This window comes from Pezoporus flaviventris, unplaced genomic scaffold (genome assembly GCF_033815535.1).
Source record: "Pezoporus flaviventris isolate CSIRO_AGI_PZ_B2104156 unplaced genomic scaffold, CSIRO_AGI_Pfla_v1 ptg000057l, whole genome shotgun sequence".
In the NCBI taxonomy this organism is placed as follows: Eukaryota; Metazoa; Chordata; class Aves; order Psittaciformes; family Psittacidae; genus Pezoporus; species Pezoporus flaviventris.
Genome location: NW_026892605.1, coordinates 483,869 through 499,988, shown reverse-complemented (window position 1 = coordinate 499,988; position 16,120 = coordinate 483,869). Strand labels below are relative to the sequence as shown.

The window sequence follows — 16,120 nt, the reverse complement described above, 5'->3', positions numbered from 1 at the left end:
AAGTTGTCCAAAACCATGTCAATCCTCTTCCTGTTGTTCTGCTTTGAGAAAGTTAATTACTGTTTAACAAACCCACAGAACTTCAAGAAGCATTAGGTAAAGATTTCATTTGGAGTCTCTCATACAGTTAGAAGAATTTTACAACATTAATTAAGGATCTGAAAATCACAGAATCATGAGGGTTGTAAGGAACCTCTGGAGATCACCCAGTCCACTTGCCTGCCACAGCAGGGCCACATAGAGCAGGTTACACAGCAGCAAGTCCAGGTGGGTTTTGAATGTCTTCAGAGAGTGGGACCTCACAACCTCCCTGGGCAGCCTGTACCAGGGCTCTGCCACCCTCAACATAGAGAAGCTCTTCCTCATGTTGAGGTGAAACTTCTTGTGTTTCAATTTATGGCCACTGCACCTCATCCTGTCGCTGGGCACCAGTAAAAAGAGTCTGGCACCATCCTTCAGAGATGGTGCAGAAGAGTCTGGCACCCTCCTTTGAGATATATGTATACATTAATGAGATCTCTCAGTCATCTCTTCTCTAGACTAAACAGGCCCAGCTCCCACAGTCTCCCCTCACAAGAGAAATGCTCCAGACCCCTGATCATCTTTGTGGCCTCCGCTGGACCCTCTCCAGTAGCTCCTTGTCTTTCTTGTACTGAGGAGCCCAGAACTGGACACCGCTTCAAATGAGGCCTCACTAGGGTCAGTAGAGGGGAAGGATCACCTACCTCGACCTGCTGGCCACACTCCTCCTGATGCACCCAGAATACTATGGGCCCTCCTGGCCACAAGGGCGCACTGCTGGCTCACAGTCAATTTATCATCTACCAGTACTCCCAGGTACTTCTCATCTGAACAGCTGTCTCGTAGGTCAGCCCCCAACCTGTACTGGTACTTGGGGTTCTTCCTCCCAGGTGCAGTACCTTACACGTGCCCTTGTTGAACCTCATTGTGTTTCTCTCCACCCAGTTCTCCAGCCCATCAAGGTCCTGCTGAATGGCTGCAGCTCCTTCAGGTGCATCAGTCACTCCCCCCAGCTCCGTATCATCAGCAAACGTGCTGAGGGTACATTCTAGCCCTTCATCCAGGTCATTGATGAACAAATTGAATAGGACCAGACCCAATATTGATCCCTGGGGAACACCACTGACTACAGGCCTCCAACCGGATTCCACTTTGCTGATCACAACCCTCTGAGATCTGCCATTCAGACAGTTTTCAATCCCCCTCGCTGTCCGTTAATCTAACCCACGTTTCCTAAGCTTACCTACAAGGATGTCATGGGAGACATCAAGGTAGAGAGAACATTCAGCAAACCTTCACAGATATATCTGTATCTTGTCAATAACAACCTCTTCCCTAAATCAAGAAAGGGGCCTGAACTGGGGACACAAATACTACTCCCTTTAAGGCAAATACAATTTTATATTTTTTTTTTAACTACCCATTTTAAGCAGGTGTTTTTTCATTATAGCACATGAGAGTGCTGCACAAACTGTGACATACAGAGCTAGTTTTTCATAGAATATAAGCAAATATAGCTTCTATTTCTGAATATCAAATGCCCACAAACTCTGTATATGCAAGAAAAGAAGCAGCTACTTTACCCCTGAAGATGATAAAGTGACTGTGAAAGACTGGGTGAGGAGCAGACTTCTGTCTCTCTGTTTGCCTGCCTTTTTGCTGCACACATTTACTATCGGCAGGATCCACATGAATGAACACCAGGCTGAATGTATGTTGTGTCTTCTATCTCACAGAGCAATATAATCTTGTTTTTATTGTGGAAAAGAAGGTTGTAAATCAGATCATTGTCCTTTTTGCTGACATGACCTAGATAAGGCCTTTAATGATTAATTGAAAAGAGTAGCTGATGTAAATACCTCTGTTTTCCAGATCTGTAATTTTTTTAATACAAAATATTATTGATCATTTAAGAAAACCATATACAGGCCTCTTTTTTTTTTTAAAAAAAAAAAAGTACTTTTTACAATAGTAATGGGGGAGGGTTGATTCAACTTCACTGAAGCTGATGATGGTCAGCCCTTTATTCTGAATGTTTGTTGGAAAATTGGACATTGTTTGTAAACAGAATAGCCAAAACTAGAAAAAAAAACCCTTCTATTCAGGAAGGCACTGTACACCACGTAGACCAGTCATTTAGCTTTTAATCTTAATTTTAATTTCAACTGTCTGTTGCTGTTTCAGCAGTAAAGCCCTGAGATCAATACTTTATGATAACTCTAAAACTGAACATGGATGCAGACCATAAATAAAATTTAATATTATATAATAACAGCTTAATGAAAAATCGCAAAGCCTTTTGAAATTCCATCCCATATGAAAGACTCCTGTTCTTCTGATTGCATTCTTATTTTAGCTATTAGTAAAAAATTTAGTGATCATTCCAAAGAGTGGATTACAGACCAATGTTAATTGTTCCAAGTTATGATAAAATATTTTTTTGGGGGGAGCAAAAGTTTTTCATAACCATTTTTCTCTATGCTTTCAGATTGCCTATCGAGTTTCAAAACCTGGTGCCACTGTGGATGCTTAAAGGCTGTCAGAAGTACGAGCAGCATGAGAAAGTAACAGCTGAAGAGAACAGTTGTCCTTTCACATGGGTCTGTGCCATACAGATGTCTACATAACACAAGCAAAAATTTACTTTTTTTTAAAATATATTACTTCTTTATAGAGGACAGATAAATTCTGAAATGATGTTATCGACATGAAAGAGCAATAGGGTTGCATACATAATAATTAAATTAGTAGCCATGAAAGCAACTAGGATAAATAAGTCAACTCTGAATGCTACAATGTGTCAAGTACTCCAATTTAATATTAAATAGAATATTAGGCCTGTGATGTTATTTTGCAAAAGGCTTTTTGTTTTTGTTTTTTTTTTTTTTTAGGGCAGGAGTTGAGTTGGATCAGAATAACAAAATTATAAATACTTATCTAATTGACAGTGACAAATAGTCCTTACTTGTATGTGCTGTGGTTATCTTCCAAAAAAAAACCAAAACAAACATTTTCAGGACTTCAGTAATATCAACTGCTTAATATATAACCTTCTGCAGAGTTTTTCCTCTCAATTTGTCAGTTCCTCTCTCTTGTTCTACTACTCTTCACATCGCATAAAATCCACATCAAACAACACGATATGCTAATTTTAAGGTCTATCTGAGAAAACAGTTGTAATGAATATGGCTGTCTTCACATAGTTCACATAAAGGGTGAATTTCAAAAGCATTCACAGAAGTTAAAAGGACACATTTAACTGACTCTTAGTAAGAACTCTGTTCCTAAATGCAAGTACTGCACATATTCGCCTAGGAAGTAAACTGAGGTGAACCAAGATGTGTGTGCCATTGATTTCCATGCATACAAAGCACTTGTAATCCTTTAATTCAAGCACTGGTAATGTAAACTGTTGACTGCGAGTCTGCAGATATACATCTGCCAATTTATGAAATAATAAAAGGCATTTACCACAGACTGAAAGATGTGAAAATACTACAGATCACTTTCAAACTTGAAAATGTCTGTGGTATTTACCCTGAAATTAAAATAATCATCTGAGGTGTGTTAAATTTATTCAAAATACCATAGGCGTATGGGTATAAGCACAAGTACAAAGAACAGAATACTTACCTGTCATTCAACATACTGCACAAAGGCCATTTTATCCAAAAATCCCCGTTTAAAACCAGGGATTTAGTTTTTTTCCAGTGCCTTAGGATAGCACCTTTTGCTCAATAAACTTAAGTCAGGATTTCAGAGCATTTTATCTAACCTTTGACAAAAGTTTGGCAGTGCAGTTTACCATAGGAATATTTCTCTGTAATAAGATAAAAATATATTCTGTGGGAAAATTGAGAGTGGGAAGTTCTCATTATAAATGTAATCCTGCTGACTAAATCTAGAGTAGTGACATGTATACTGCAATTACATCTTTAATAGAGCAAGTTTTGTACATCTGCCTAAATCTGGATATGAAATCACATAATCATAAGGTTGGAAAAGGCCTTCAAGATCATTAAGTCCAACCTTTACCCCAGGACTGCCAAGTCCACCACTAAACCATGACACTAAGGGCCTCATCTACATGATTTTTAACACTTCCATGAACAGTGATTCCACCATTCCCTGGGCAGCCTGTTCCAATGCCTGACCACCCTCTCAGTGAAGAAATTTTTCCTAATATCCAGTCAAAACCTCCCCTGGTGCAGTTTGAGTCTGTTTCCTCTTGTCCTATCACTTGTTACTTGTGAGAAGAGACTGAACCCCACCTTGCTGCAACCTCCTTTCAGGTAGTTGTAGAGAGTAATTAAGGTCCCCCTTGAGCCTGGCCACAGTCCACCAACCCAGCCTGTCCAGATCCCTCTGCATAGCCTCCCTGCCCTTCAGCAGATCAACACTCCCACCCAACTTGGTGTCGTCTGCAAATTTACTGATGGTGCTCTCAATCCCCTCATCCACATCATCACTAAAGATATTAAGTAACACTGGTCCTGACATCGAGCCCTGAGGGACACCACTAGTGACCGGTCACCAACTCAGTATGACAACATTTACCACCACTCTTTGGACTCAACCATCCAGCTGGTGAAGAATCCATATATCCAGGCCACGAGCAGCCAGTTTCTCCACTGCTGTAGGAGACAGTGTCAAATGCTTTACTTAAGTCCAAATAAGACAATGTCCACAGCCTTTCCCTCATCAGCCAGACGGGTCACGTTATTGCAGAAGACCAGGTTGGTTAAGCAGGACCTGCCCTTCATGAACCCATGCTGACCGGGCCTGATCCCCCTGTTTTCCTTCATGCGCTGTGTGAACACTCTTAGGATCATCTGCTCCATTCCTTGCCACTGAGCTCAGGCTGATAGGCTTGTAGTTTCTGGGGTCTTCCTTCCTCCCCTTTTTGTAGGGAGGTGTCACACTGGCCAACTCCCAGTCCTCTGGGACCTGCCCACTAGACAAGGGCTGCTGAAAAAATCTAAGGTCTTTAGCACTTTGTGACACTGATAGTGCATTATAAGTTTACTTTTGTTAAAAGTTAAAATATTTTTTATTTTTAAGCTTGTGGTTTTGTAGGCATTAGGATCCCCTTAATCCCATATACCCCCTCCCAAGCTAGTGGCAATTACCCCAGTATTACATGAATTAACATCTGTAATGCACATGCATTTTTTTTTTGTCAGCTCATGTTCTCATGTTTACTTTATCCCCTCCTATGCTCTGGCAGAATCCAAGCCACAGTAAAGAATAAAAGAAATTGGGACATCTATCAGTTTTAAATCTGACACATATCAAGAAAGACTATATGGTTCCTTCTTAGTTCAAATTATTCTGAGTTAGAAATGCAGATATTAGAACTGTAATAACTGAAAGATATCTAATCTTTTAGTAAAAAAGCTTGTTTACTTTTTTTTTACCTTAATCCCTATGTCACAGTTTCATTTTTTTTTAATTTATTTATAATTATATTATTTATAATTCACTTATTTAAAGAAAATTATTATCAACTTGAAATAAAACATCATTCATATCACTGTGTGGAAAGTATGCCTTGTTGTGAGAGGAACCTCTCTTCTGATTGAAATACAGACCACCACGCATGGAAGTACTGTGCAGTGTAAGCAGGGAGTTCTCGCAGGTTGGATTCAGTCATGGCACCTTCAGGGAGCAATTAATCTCCCTCAAAAGAAAACATCTAACATACATTATGTCAGCTTATTCACTCTGACTATAGAGAAAATAGATATCTTAGATGTCTAAAGCAAGTAGGAAAAGTATCATCTAGTCTGTTGTTACATTAAATGCTCTGACTTCCTATCTAATTTGTCTGCAAAAGAACACTCAGCATGCTATAGCATACATGGCTGATACTGAAGATCAAGTATGCCATTGATAATCATTGGCTTTTTTCCACGCAGTTTCCAGAAGAGATTTATGTGGATATACTGAATATAACAGACCATATTCTGATCATCAATATCTACATACTTATTTGAAAAATCACTGTGAATTTTAAGGACACCATGGTTGCCATTGCTTCTAAGAATTTGAACATTTAATTCCGATACTGCTTTACTTCTCAATTCCACAATTTCTTACTTGTTTGCTAATGGATTTTCTCCTTTATGTCTCAGGGCAAATTCTTAAAATAGTAAATGGAAGAATTTTGCTCTTGCTGCTTTAGTCACTTAGCTTTACCAAACCCCTTATTTTCCCTTATGACTTTCCCCGTCTTCTGCAGAAGTTCCCTTTTGCTACATTTTTGCTTTCTGTGATCCTCACTTTCCCCATTTAGAGTCTTCCGAAACACGTTTCTGTTGTTACACAGTTTGTTACAATGGTGATCAGTTCTCCCAGAGATCGCTAGCTGAGCCATCTGGATAATGTGATAGAGCTCTACCTGTCTGGTGTACTGTTCCAGATATTCCGTGACATGAACAGCACGACCAGGAGGATTTCTCAGCAGGAAGGATCTGCACAAGCTACATTTCAAACATCCCCCAGAATGCAGAAAGCTTAGTTGCACCTGTAAGTGTTTTCAGTCATTATGTCAAGAGGAGGGGAAATATTAGTAATACCTCTTCCTTCTTAACACAGTGCTGGAGTGCAACATGTTTTACTAGGTTTTTACATGCATCAGAAAAAGCCTCATACTTCTGTGCTTATGCCATGAAATTTGTTGCTATGAAAATATCAGAAACAGTCTATTACTAAGAATGGCCAATGCTCTTCAGACAAAATAGTATCTAGCCTCAATCTCAACTATCAAAATGAATTGTAGCCATTTTCATGCTTTATAGGGCTTAATATCTTTTTTGTATCATTAAAGTCTTTTAGCCACTTATATCCAATGCACACAGGCCTCAGCTCAACCAGTTCAATGGACAATTTGAGCACAGCTATTCCAGCAGTATCTCTGAGAAATCAGATTAAACTACATTAAATTGAATTATCTTTACTATTATTTGTCTTCTCTAGCTTCCTTTAAATTTCTTGGCACAGAAACATTTTCAAGATTAATCACAGCACTGGCGGCACCACCTTTCTTCTAAACTAAAATTTCAGATGATTTATTGCTTCTAACAGATAGAGTGCACTCTGAGAATTAACTGAAACCTTCAGATCAGGGGGAATTTAAAGAGAGCAGCAGCGTCTTCCAGCAGAGTGTTTCTTGGGTCCCGCTGCCTGAGAAGCTTCTCTGGCTGGAGAGAAGAAGCTGAACTCAGGCAAACAACTGTGGGAAAGCATGTAAGGTAGGCTAGCTGTGTGTTCACATGCATGCATATCTTCTCTCCTGGATATCACATTTTCTTTTACTGTTGGGGATTTTACTGTGTTATAGGCTTTCCAAAGTTAGTCCCCTGGAGTCGAAGAAAGAGCTGTATTTTCCAGTATCTCTATTTCCAGTTAAGGTAACATACTTCTGAATTACTGTGTTGTATGAGACAAATACCATGATTAGAAGAAATAGGCATAACATCTATCAATAACTGAAATGTCTCATGTAAAGCAATTTGAAACTAACGCTCGAAATTACCTGTTAAAGGAATACATTAACAAAGGATTATGATTTTAATTGATCTAAGTATTTATCTGTCTCACGTTCCTATTTATTTAATTACCATGAATTTAAGTATGATTGCAGAACATTCTTAACTAAGGATGTTTTTCTGTTTATAGAACAGATTTAAAGATTTAATTTTCTGTTCCCTGATGAGCCCTACACAAAAATGCTCAGATTACATGATGGGTTTCTAGGAGAATAAAATTGTACAGAACTGCCAAGATGGAGTCTTCTAGAAGAAAATATGGATATTGTATGAATCTAGATGAAAAAAAAAAAACAACAAACCTAACAACCCAACAACAAAAACTAACAATGTTAACATTCCAGAGCCTAAAGACAAAAAATACTGAACATGACAAAGCCACATTTTTCCTCAAAACAGCTGAAGTACTATTTCTTTCTTCTATTATACAGTTAGAAAGATAAGAACTATTTCAAAATTCTGGAAACATTAAGTTTTTGGTTTAAATGATGTTGCCTTTTTAGTCAATATCTATATACTTTCAGCAAGGGTCAAAGCAAATGCTCTTTCACTCTGCCAACATAGAGAATGTAACTACCTGGAACACTACATAGTGTATTAATGCATGGATTAACAGGATGTGAAAAATATGAGGTCAAAAAAAGTGTATTCTCATGCAGATTTCCAAGATCTTCATAATAATAACCAGAAGTGCCACAGGCTATGTAGGTTACGTTTACACTTTCAGAAGTGTTAACATAACCTACAAAGCCAGTCCTGTTTCCAATTTTTTTCTTTATAAATAATAGTGTCTTTTACAAAGGAATTATTTGTCTCTTACACATCTACAAATGTTACAGAGATAAAATTCACAATCCTAAATCAGAAAAGTCAGTTCAGGAAATTTTTCCTTATTGCCTAAGGGCTCATAATACAAGACTTTGCCTCAATATAGCTACAGGACTGTATGACCCAAAAGAAAGATCAATTAATTCCTCATGCCAGTTATTTCTACTACATTTCATTACAAAAACTTACTAATGAAGGTAATCATGACACAGTCACATACTGGTATATAAGGAAAAAGAATTTGGAAAGGATCTAAATTAAAACAAGCATAATAAGACAGAAATCAGAAAATTAATATGATGCAATGTCGAAAGTCACCATGACTAAAATCTTATTTGAAAAAACAGATACAAGGGTATGAAATAACATAAGGTTAGTATTACAAAATACAGTTTTCAGTAAGATTTTTTATAAGTAAATATTAAATTTAGAAACCCATGATGGTTTCACAGAGGAATTTTAGTCATACTAATTCTTACCTGTCAAGCTTGCTTTGTTAATAGATGGCTGGTTACACATTGGTGAACGTCTGTTTAAAAGAAAAAAAGGGTATATGCCTGATAAACACAGAGATGACTGAATCCTTGAAGAATATAATAGAAAATACATTTCCTTGGGAAATTATTTGGGACTGGAATACCCTGGCATTGAAAAAAAAGGGAAAAAAAGTTCTCAGCAGTATTTTAGGAATTTACAAGTTAAAAAACCTACTTTATCATACTTAGAGTTTATACTTAACTTTAAGTTTGATTTACATAGATAGTTATCATTATTCTAACATGGCTTGCACTTGCCACATTCTCTTTCTTGAAATGCCTTTCCTATTATTATTTTTCATTTTATTATTTTGCATATACATTTCACATGTTATTTTGCACATACCTGTCACAACAATCTTTAGGGCAAACAGCTCAGTGGAGTGCTTTGCTCACTGAAGAAAGCTAAAAGTTGCTGGACTGACACAGCTGTGTAGGGATGTGTGGATGACTGCAAGCAGGGTCTACATAGGGTCTGCGTACTCCAGCCAAAGGGGCTGGAAATATCTTTTAGGGGCACTGCATATGCAATGGTGGGAAGTTGATTTTGGAATGCTAAATACTTCTAAGTTCCAGAGGCGCACATTTTGGGTGAGGTAAATGACTACACTACAAAATTTAACAGTGTAACTAATGTTAATGTTAAGTGTGATTCTGTAACATCCTTGGAGAAAGAGCGTATTTATAACATCTCATTTATAATCATGAACCACTGTGAATAGTGGAATGTCATTATTTTGGACAAATTAGGCAGAGCTCTAGGTTCAGATCATGCAAGTAGCTCACAATGAGTGTAGTTGTCTGCTCACTTTGGTTCATTTGCAAGACTCAGACTCTGTCCGAATGATCATCTTTGAATGATCTTTGACATATGACTAATTTATTGAAAATCATGCAAATTGCACAAAACCACTTGCAAGTTTATGCAAGGACAGCAATGCAAGAGCAATTAGTAGGCAAGGGGGCTATTGTCTCAGCTATCAAGAGATTAATAAATTTTACTCATCCACATGTTTTATGCAGGTTTGGTGGCACAGACTGAAATCCCTAACATCAAGTTGTTATTCTTAGTTTACATTCAAACAGTATCACTGCAAAAAGTTCAGTGGCCAAGAATAGACACTCACTTGCTAGGTGCCCGATCTTGTAAATTGGTTAATGCAGCAAAGTTATTCCGTACGGTACGCAGGCTGGCCAGCACCTGGAACAAACAAACCAGTTTCAGTCTACAGTTTATGCATAGGTGAGACTGACATACCTCTGCTGAGCTGTGCTGAAAATAAAAGGAAAGGACATTGCAAAAAAAACTGTAAATTGTTTTCAGAACTGATTTGTCCGAAGTCTTTGATCATTACTTAACAATAACAGGTCTTTAATACAAGGGCAGTATTTTATTTCTTTTTCCCCCATGAACAACTCATAATTTTATGTAAAGGCAAGCTTACTTGAAGAGGAGGAAAGTTTTTCACAGAATACTACTTAGTTCTTTAAAATTACCATAAAAGCATTCATGTTGGGAAAATAATAGCCCATTCAAGACTACTACTTCATGCATAAGAAATGATTACAAAATCTCCATTTGCAGTTCAGCCCACACAGACCTTAAAGGACAAAGGAATAAGATTGTCTAGACTGCCAGGAAAAATAAAAACTGCTCCTTTAAATGGTGCAGTTGATTTGGGTACTTAGTCAGAAGACCAGAGTTAAGAGGAAGGTAGCATCTGAGCAGGCACAAAAGCCTACAAGCTTTTACAAACTTTGCACACTGGAAAGGTAGTATAAATGAGCTACTTCTTTTCTGGGCTTAATTTCATCCAAGACAGCACCTAGTGGAAGCAGCAGATGACTGTCTTCTCATTGTAAGTGGCATAGGCACTCTCTTCTGAAGCTAGCTGGATAAATGCAACAAATTTTGTGCCATGTAAGGATAGTAAGATGCACCTCTCCAACTAGGGAGAGGTAGTTCAGCTTATGTCAGAGAGGAACCACAAGTTGTCTGGAACCAGACTGGGAATGGAAGGAAGCAGCAACACTCTTTAATGATGTGCCTTTGCGGGAGTTGCTCATTGTTGTTTCTCAGCCGAAACTAGGCTGGTTCCCTGGTGAACCCACTGTAGGAATAGCAAAGGTGGAAATGGGAATTTGGGTTCCAGAGCTAGGAGTTGAGGAGGATACAACCATCTTTCCATAGCTGCTTAAGTTTACACATGAGGTAGGAAGGAAGCAGGGGGCTGAAAAGAAAAGAAGTATTTAGTGAAAGCTTGTAACAGACAGAAAATATTCAGGAGATAATAGTGACTGGAAGTGTTCAAGCTACTGTAGGTAGTTCTCAAATGACTTAAGATAATCAAAATACATTTGTTGCATAATTAGACTATTAATTTCATTATGTTTTTCTTTCCAAATATCAGGAGGTAAGCTCACATATTTCTCATTCACCATGAAATAAAAATAATTATATATGCCATCAAATTTGAATGTCCAGGATACACTGACACTACTAAATGTTGTATTTAGGTGTTCAATATACACAGATGGAAATCAGGGATGAACTGATCAGAAGGGGAAAGAAGATCCTGGAGTTCAAAAGTTCAAAAATTAATGCACAAAATACAAAGCAAAACTGCTGCAGTATGGAAAGTATGAAGTAAAAGGACAGGATGAATTGAAGGAGGAAGGAAAGCATAAATGGAATAAAGTTGGAAAGCTGGGCCTATTAAGGTAAGACACACATTTTTAGTTACTGCAGTCCATTTTCAGTTATCTTTGGTCAATCTGCCTGGATTCAGTTTACATGTAGCAGAATGATGAGATGGCTTGCTGTGCTAGTATTATGAGAGAAACATATCTATGTGGCTCCCAGAACAGTCTCAGGCCATGAAAATATGCAGTTGGTTTTCCTGGCTGCAAGTTCCTACTCAGTAAGCCCTGTTGTACTCAAATTTGCTGTATATTTTTTTCAGGTGCATTGAAAACTGGGAACATGTATGAAGGTAACTAACTGACTCCTTGGTGAGTGATCTCAGGTACAGCCATGCCTATTAGCTCTGCTTCTGCTGGACTCTGGAATGAACAACTCAGCACATGCTGTACAGGGCTGTTTCAGAAAGGGTAGCCAGCTAGGTACAATGCCACCTGAAAATATGAACCCTGAGGTATGTGCTGGATCTGAAATCACAGGACACTTAGTATGTGAGGTGCTGGGGCAAGAAGGGTGCAGAGCTGTAAGGTTGTTCAGGGCCACCTATGAGTGGAGGTTAATGAGCTTTGCTGGACCCATGCTTTGGTCCCTGAAGAGCTAAGGGGCAGTCTCTTTAGCCCGCCCGCTACTATGCACATTGAACAGATTTTTCCCCTGTCTGAGGTATTATGAATCTCTCCTTTTTCAGAAAGCAGAGATTCAACTGTTTGGTGTGTATGTCCTTCGATTTGTTCTTCTGGCAGGTGAGATAACTGTAAGTTCAAGGGTGAAATGTCTAGTATCTGCTCAGCATTCCAGCTGCTTTAGCATTCATGCATATATTTTCACAGTTCTGCAAGTGTAAGGCATCCCCACATGCATATCATTGCGGCAACAAAAACTTAGGCCATTGGCTACAGTGGAGCTAAACCACTTGATTTATTGCATACAGATATTAAAATTTATAAAGCTACTATACTATAAGTACATAATATTTCAATTTTTCATTATCATTTGCTTTACGTAAGTTTCTCTGTTCACAGAGGTTTTACTTGTGCTTGACGTTTCTCGAGTTACGATTTGTGAGCAAAAAGCAACCAGTCACCTGCAAACCACTACAGGTTTAATTTCTAAGTAAATAATATTATTCTCAAAATCATTATATACAAATAATTGAAAGTGAATTAAAAAATCAAACCTTTTTAATGATAAAAACCTAGAGAATTCATCTTTAAATTTTAAATCACCCAAATGATTTTATTTTGAAAAGCTAAATTCTATGAGTAATTAAATTACAGCAGTTGCTGTGTTATTACAATCTAGGGAAGTGCAACTAATAATATCCTTGTGATAGATTTTTTTAATTTCAGCTTATAAAATTCCCTTTCTGGTAAAAATAACAAAGTAACTTAGTCCTCAGGCTGGATTCTATGTGGGGGACACATCATGCCAGCCTGCCTCCAGTTTTCAAATGCAGCCACACTGACTAGAAAAAAAGCTAAAACTGGAACTATTACCACCAGGGGGCTCATGATCAGATGAAACAATTCTCCTGATCGATTGAAGTAAATACAGATGGTTTGAAGTAACTGGAACCTGTGTTCTGCGTGTCATGATTTACTGCCACCAGGAAGCCCTAAACAGATTAAAACAGCACTTTTGCTGCTTACAACATAAAAATGCATCTTCATGGTGAAGTATTGCTCTAGGAAGATATTAAAAGTGTAGTTTGTAAGATGCTTAGAGACTGGCACATGGGATCCAGTTTCTGAAGTTCTGACTGAGATCGTAACACTGGTAAACATAAGTCAAAGGGATGGGTCCTGTGCTTAGCTGCATATGCAGTCTGTGAGCAGGCCCCACTGGGAGATAGGATATTGCATATTCAAGTAACTTTAAGGGAAGGGCTACGTTTTTCCTAAGAGTCAGTCAGCTGTCATTTCCCCTCTATTGGGCAGTCTCTCAACTGCATCTCAACTCCTCCTGTCAGGGAATGTGACATGGGATAACCCACCCTCTGAGTGCTCTTTCTCCTGTTCAATACAAATGAAAACAGGTTCATTTAAAACAGTGCTAGCAGGGCTTTGCACTGAAATACTAAAAGCTCTCAAATAATCAGTTATGGCACTTGGGTGCAAATAGCAGTAACATTCAGGTGCTCCTGCTATAATTGCTGAAGCACATCCATCAACACCAATAAGAATATGAAACTGCCCTTGAAACAAATAGGGTGTATTGTCCCAGGGAAAAAAAAAATAAATGGGAGTGTAATATTTGCTGGTTTTCTAGGCATCCTATAACCTACCCTATCTATGTGGCATAATCAGTAATAAAAATTCAGATGACAATGAATATGAACTCATCTATAGTAGATATTATTGGATTGCTTGACCACTATACTATTTGTGTTTTTTTCTGTGCTCAAGATTTAGGGTTATTATGTTTTCTGAGGAACTAAAACCAGAAATGGTTTTATTTTACTTTTTTACTTGCTTTTTCTGTAATTTATTCATTTCCATAACTGTTAAAGTATGGTTACCGTTTGAGAGATCTTAAAGTATTCTTAGAAAAGGCTCTGGCTTAATATTTACTCTGTTCATATATGATGAAGGTATTCTTCATATTAAGGGTTTGATCATAGAGTTTTATAAAGGGTATGTGTTTAAAATATAATTAAATATAAACTATTAAATTAATGTTAATAATTTTAACAACTTTTCACTAGACTAAATCAACCTGCATATTCAGACTGAAGTTGGATACCTTTTTAACAGTTAAGACTGCTTTGTGACCCAAACTTTCTCTTTCCATTTATGTTCAATCACATACAATTTCCAGATTTATTTTTACCCCTGTAGTTACAATATATTAACTTTCATTCCTATTACAGGTTAAAACTCACTATTATGAGTTCAGGAATTTTAACTTTTCATACACAGTAAGACAGCTGTATTGCTAAAAATTGTGGAGTTTTGATCTAAATTATGTAGAATTTTGAACGGATATGTTATAAAACAGAATCTGAATGTAAAAATCAAACAGAGATGGTTTTGCAAAGCAGTGTAAGTATTCTGGGTTATATATATAGTATATAACCCTATTCTGGGTAAAATTTATCTTGCATCTAAAAATTATGTTGCATTGAATGCATAAAAGATGTTCAAAAAGAGAACTTGTAATTACAAAAACTAGGGGAATAACAGAGAACACAGATTCTATGATTCTATGATTCTGTGATTCATCATGGCTGTCTGCTACAGCATTTGAAAAGGTATCAGAGGTGTTTATTTTGTTGTTGCACTTCAACATTTCAGATAATTAAAAAGCATTAAGCAAGAGATAACAAGAGTGGGAGGTTTATGGCTTCTGCTTAGACAGATTTTTACCTATTTCAAGCAAACATGTTATGTAATATTAACAATGGAAAACAATGTATTTGTCTTTTGAATTACAAGATTATATGAGAAATATGGCAGAATTGTGCCTACCTGGGCAAATGGTGTCACAATCAAGTCATCTCCATGTCTGAAAAAAATGAGCAGAGTTGTAAGTTAGGTACTACTGGAAACTTAAGTGACTGCTTTTAACAGAAAGATCAGGTTATACAATGCATCATAGGTAATTCCAGTTTTATTCTTCTGCAGTTTACTCTCTACCCCTGCTTTACGCATTCTTTGAAAAGTAAATATCAACTTAGTTATAGCCCAGCTGCCTGGTGTGTCAGTGGGATGGCCGATGAACCAGAGGGTTTCTACAAGTGCGGGTTGGGCTGGTGATCGACTGCCCAGGATTGATCTGCAGAGATTTCATCCCGAAGGATGGAGGTAAAAACACCAAAAGCAACCCCATGAAGGGCTACCAGCAGATCTGTGAGTGCAGAACGTACAACTGCAGATGGCTGGGCAGTGCATTGCAGTCAAATGAAAACCTTGTAAAACTTTAAAACTGACTCACACTTCTGTAGCTATCGGGGGACGGGGTGTGTGTGACCAAGTGTGTGCCGTTGCTGTGGCAACCTCACCCTCACCACGGATGACGTATGGACAAGGTTCTAGGATGACGCACTGTAGGGCAGAAGCGAGGAAGGCAAAGAGAGGTTCCTTCACTTCAGCACGGAAACCTGCCACTTGAAATGGTTTCCAAAAAATACAGCCTTGAAAATACAAGTAGGCTTGAAGGGCTGTTGAGCTTAAGAGCAGCATCTGTAACACTGAGGATATGGAGTTACATCTCTCCAGGGGACCACATTGATAAAGAAAACGTAAGACTTTTCAGTCACAATATCTAGTATATGGCAGCAATCAAGCTGAAAAGAAATTTTCTGAAAACAAAAATGTCTGTGTTTTTAATTCACCTGTATTTTCCTACAGTAAATTTATTGTGATGAGTTACAAGTTGCAGCTTTCAGCAGATATTACCATTGCTTTGGTGCTATTTCGATGATATTTAAGCATAATGATGCATTTAACAACAGATTTCAAGTCCATGAAAATTTGAACAGAAAA

The 16,120-nt window shown here is 37.8% G+C and overlaps 1 protein-coding gene across 3 annotated transcripts in view; it reads right to left on the bottom strand.

Moving 5' to 3' along the window:
• Positions 1-16,120, bottom strand: part of LOC133277500 (cAMP-specific 3',5'-cyclic phosphodiesterase 4D) — a 280,131-nt gene that overhangs the window by 89,888 nt on the left and 174,123 nt on the right. For all 3 annotated transcript variants that reach the window (XM_061469351.1, XM_061469350.1, XM_061469349.1), the window contains exons 3-5: positions 15,104-15,140; positions 10,063-10,136; positions 8,879-8,928 (exon numbers count right to left, since the gene is read on the bottom strand). In XM_061469351.1, coding sequence (XP_061325335.1) covers positions 8,879-8,928; positions 10,063-10,136; positions 15,104-15,140 — 161 coding nt within the window. The remainder of the gene's footprint in view (positions 1-8,878; positions 8,929-10,062; positions 10,137-15,103; positions 15,141-16,120) is intronic.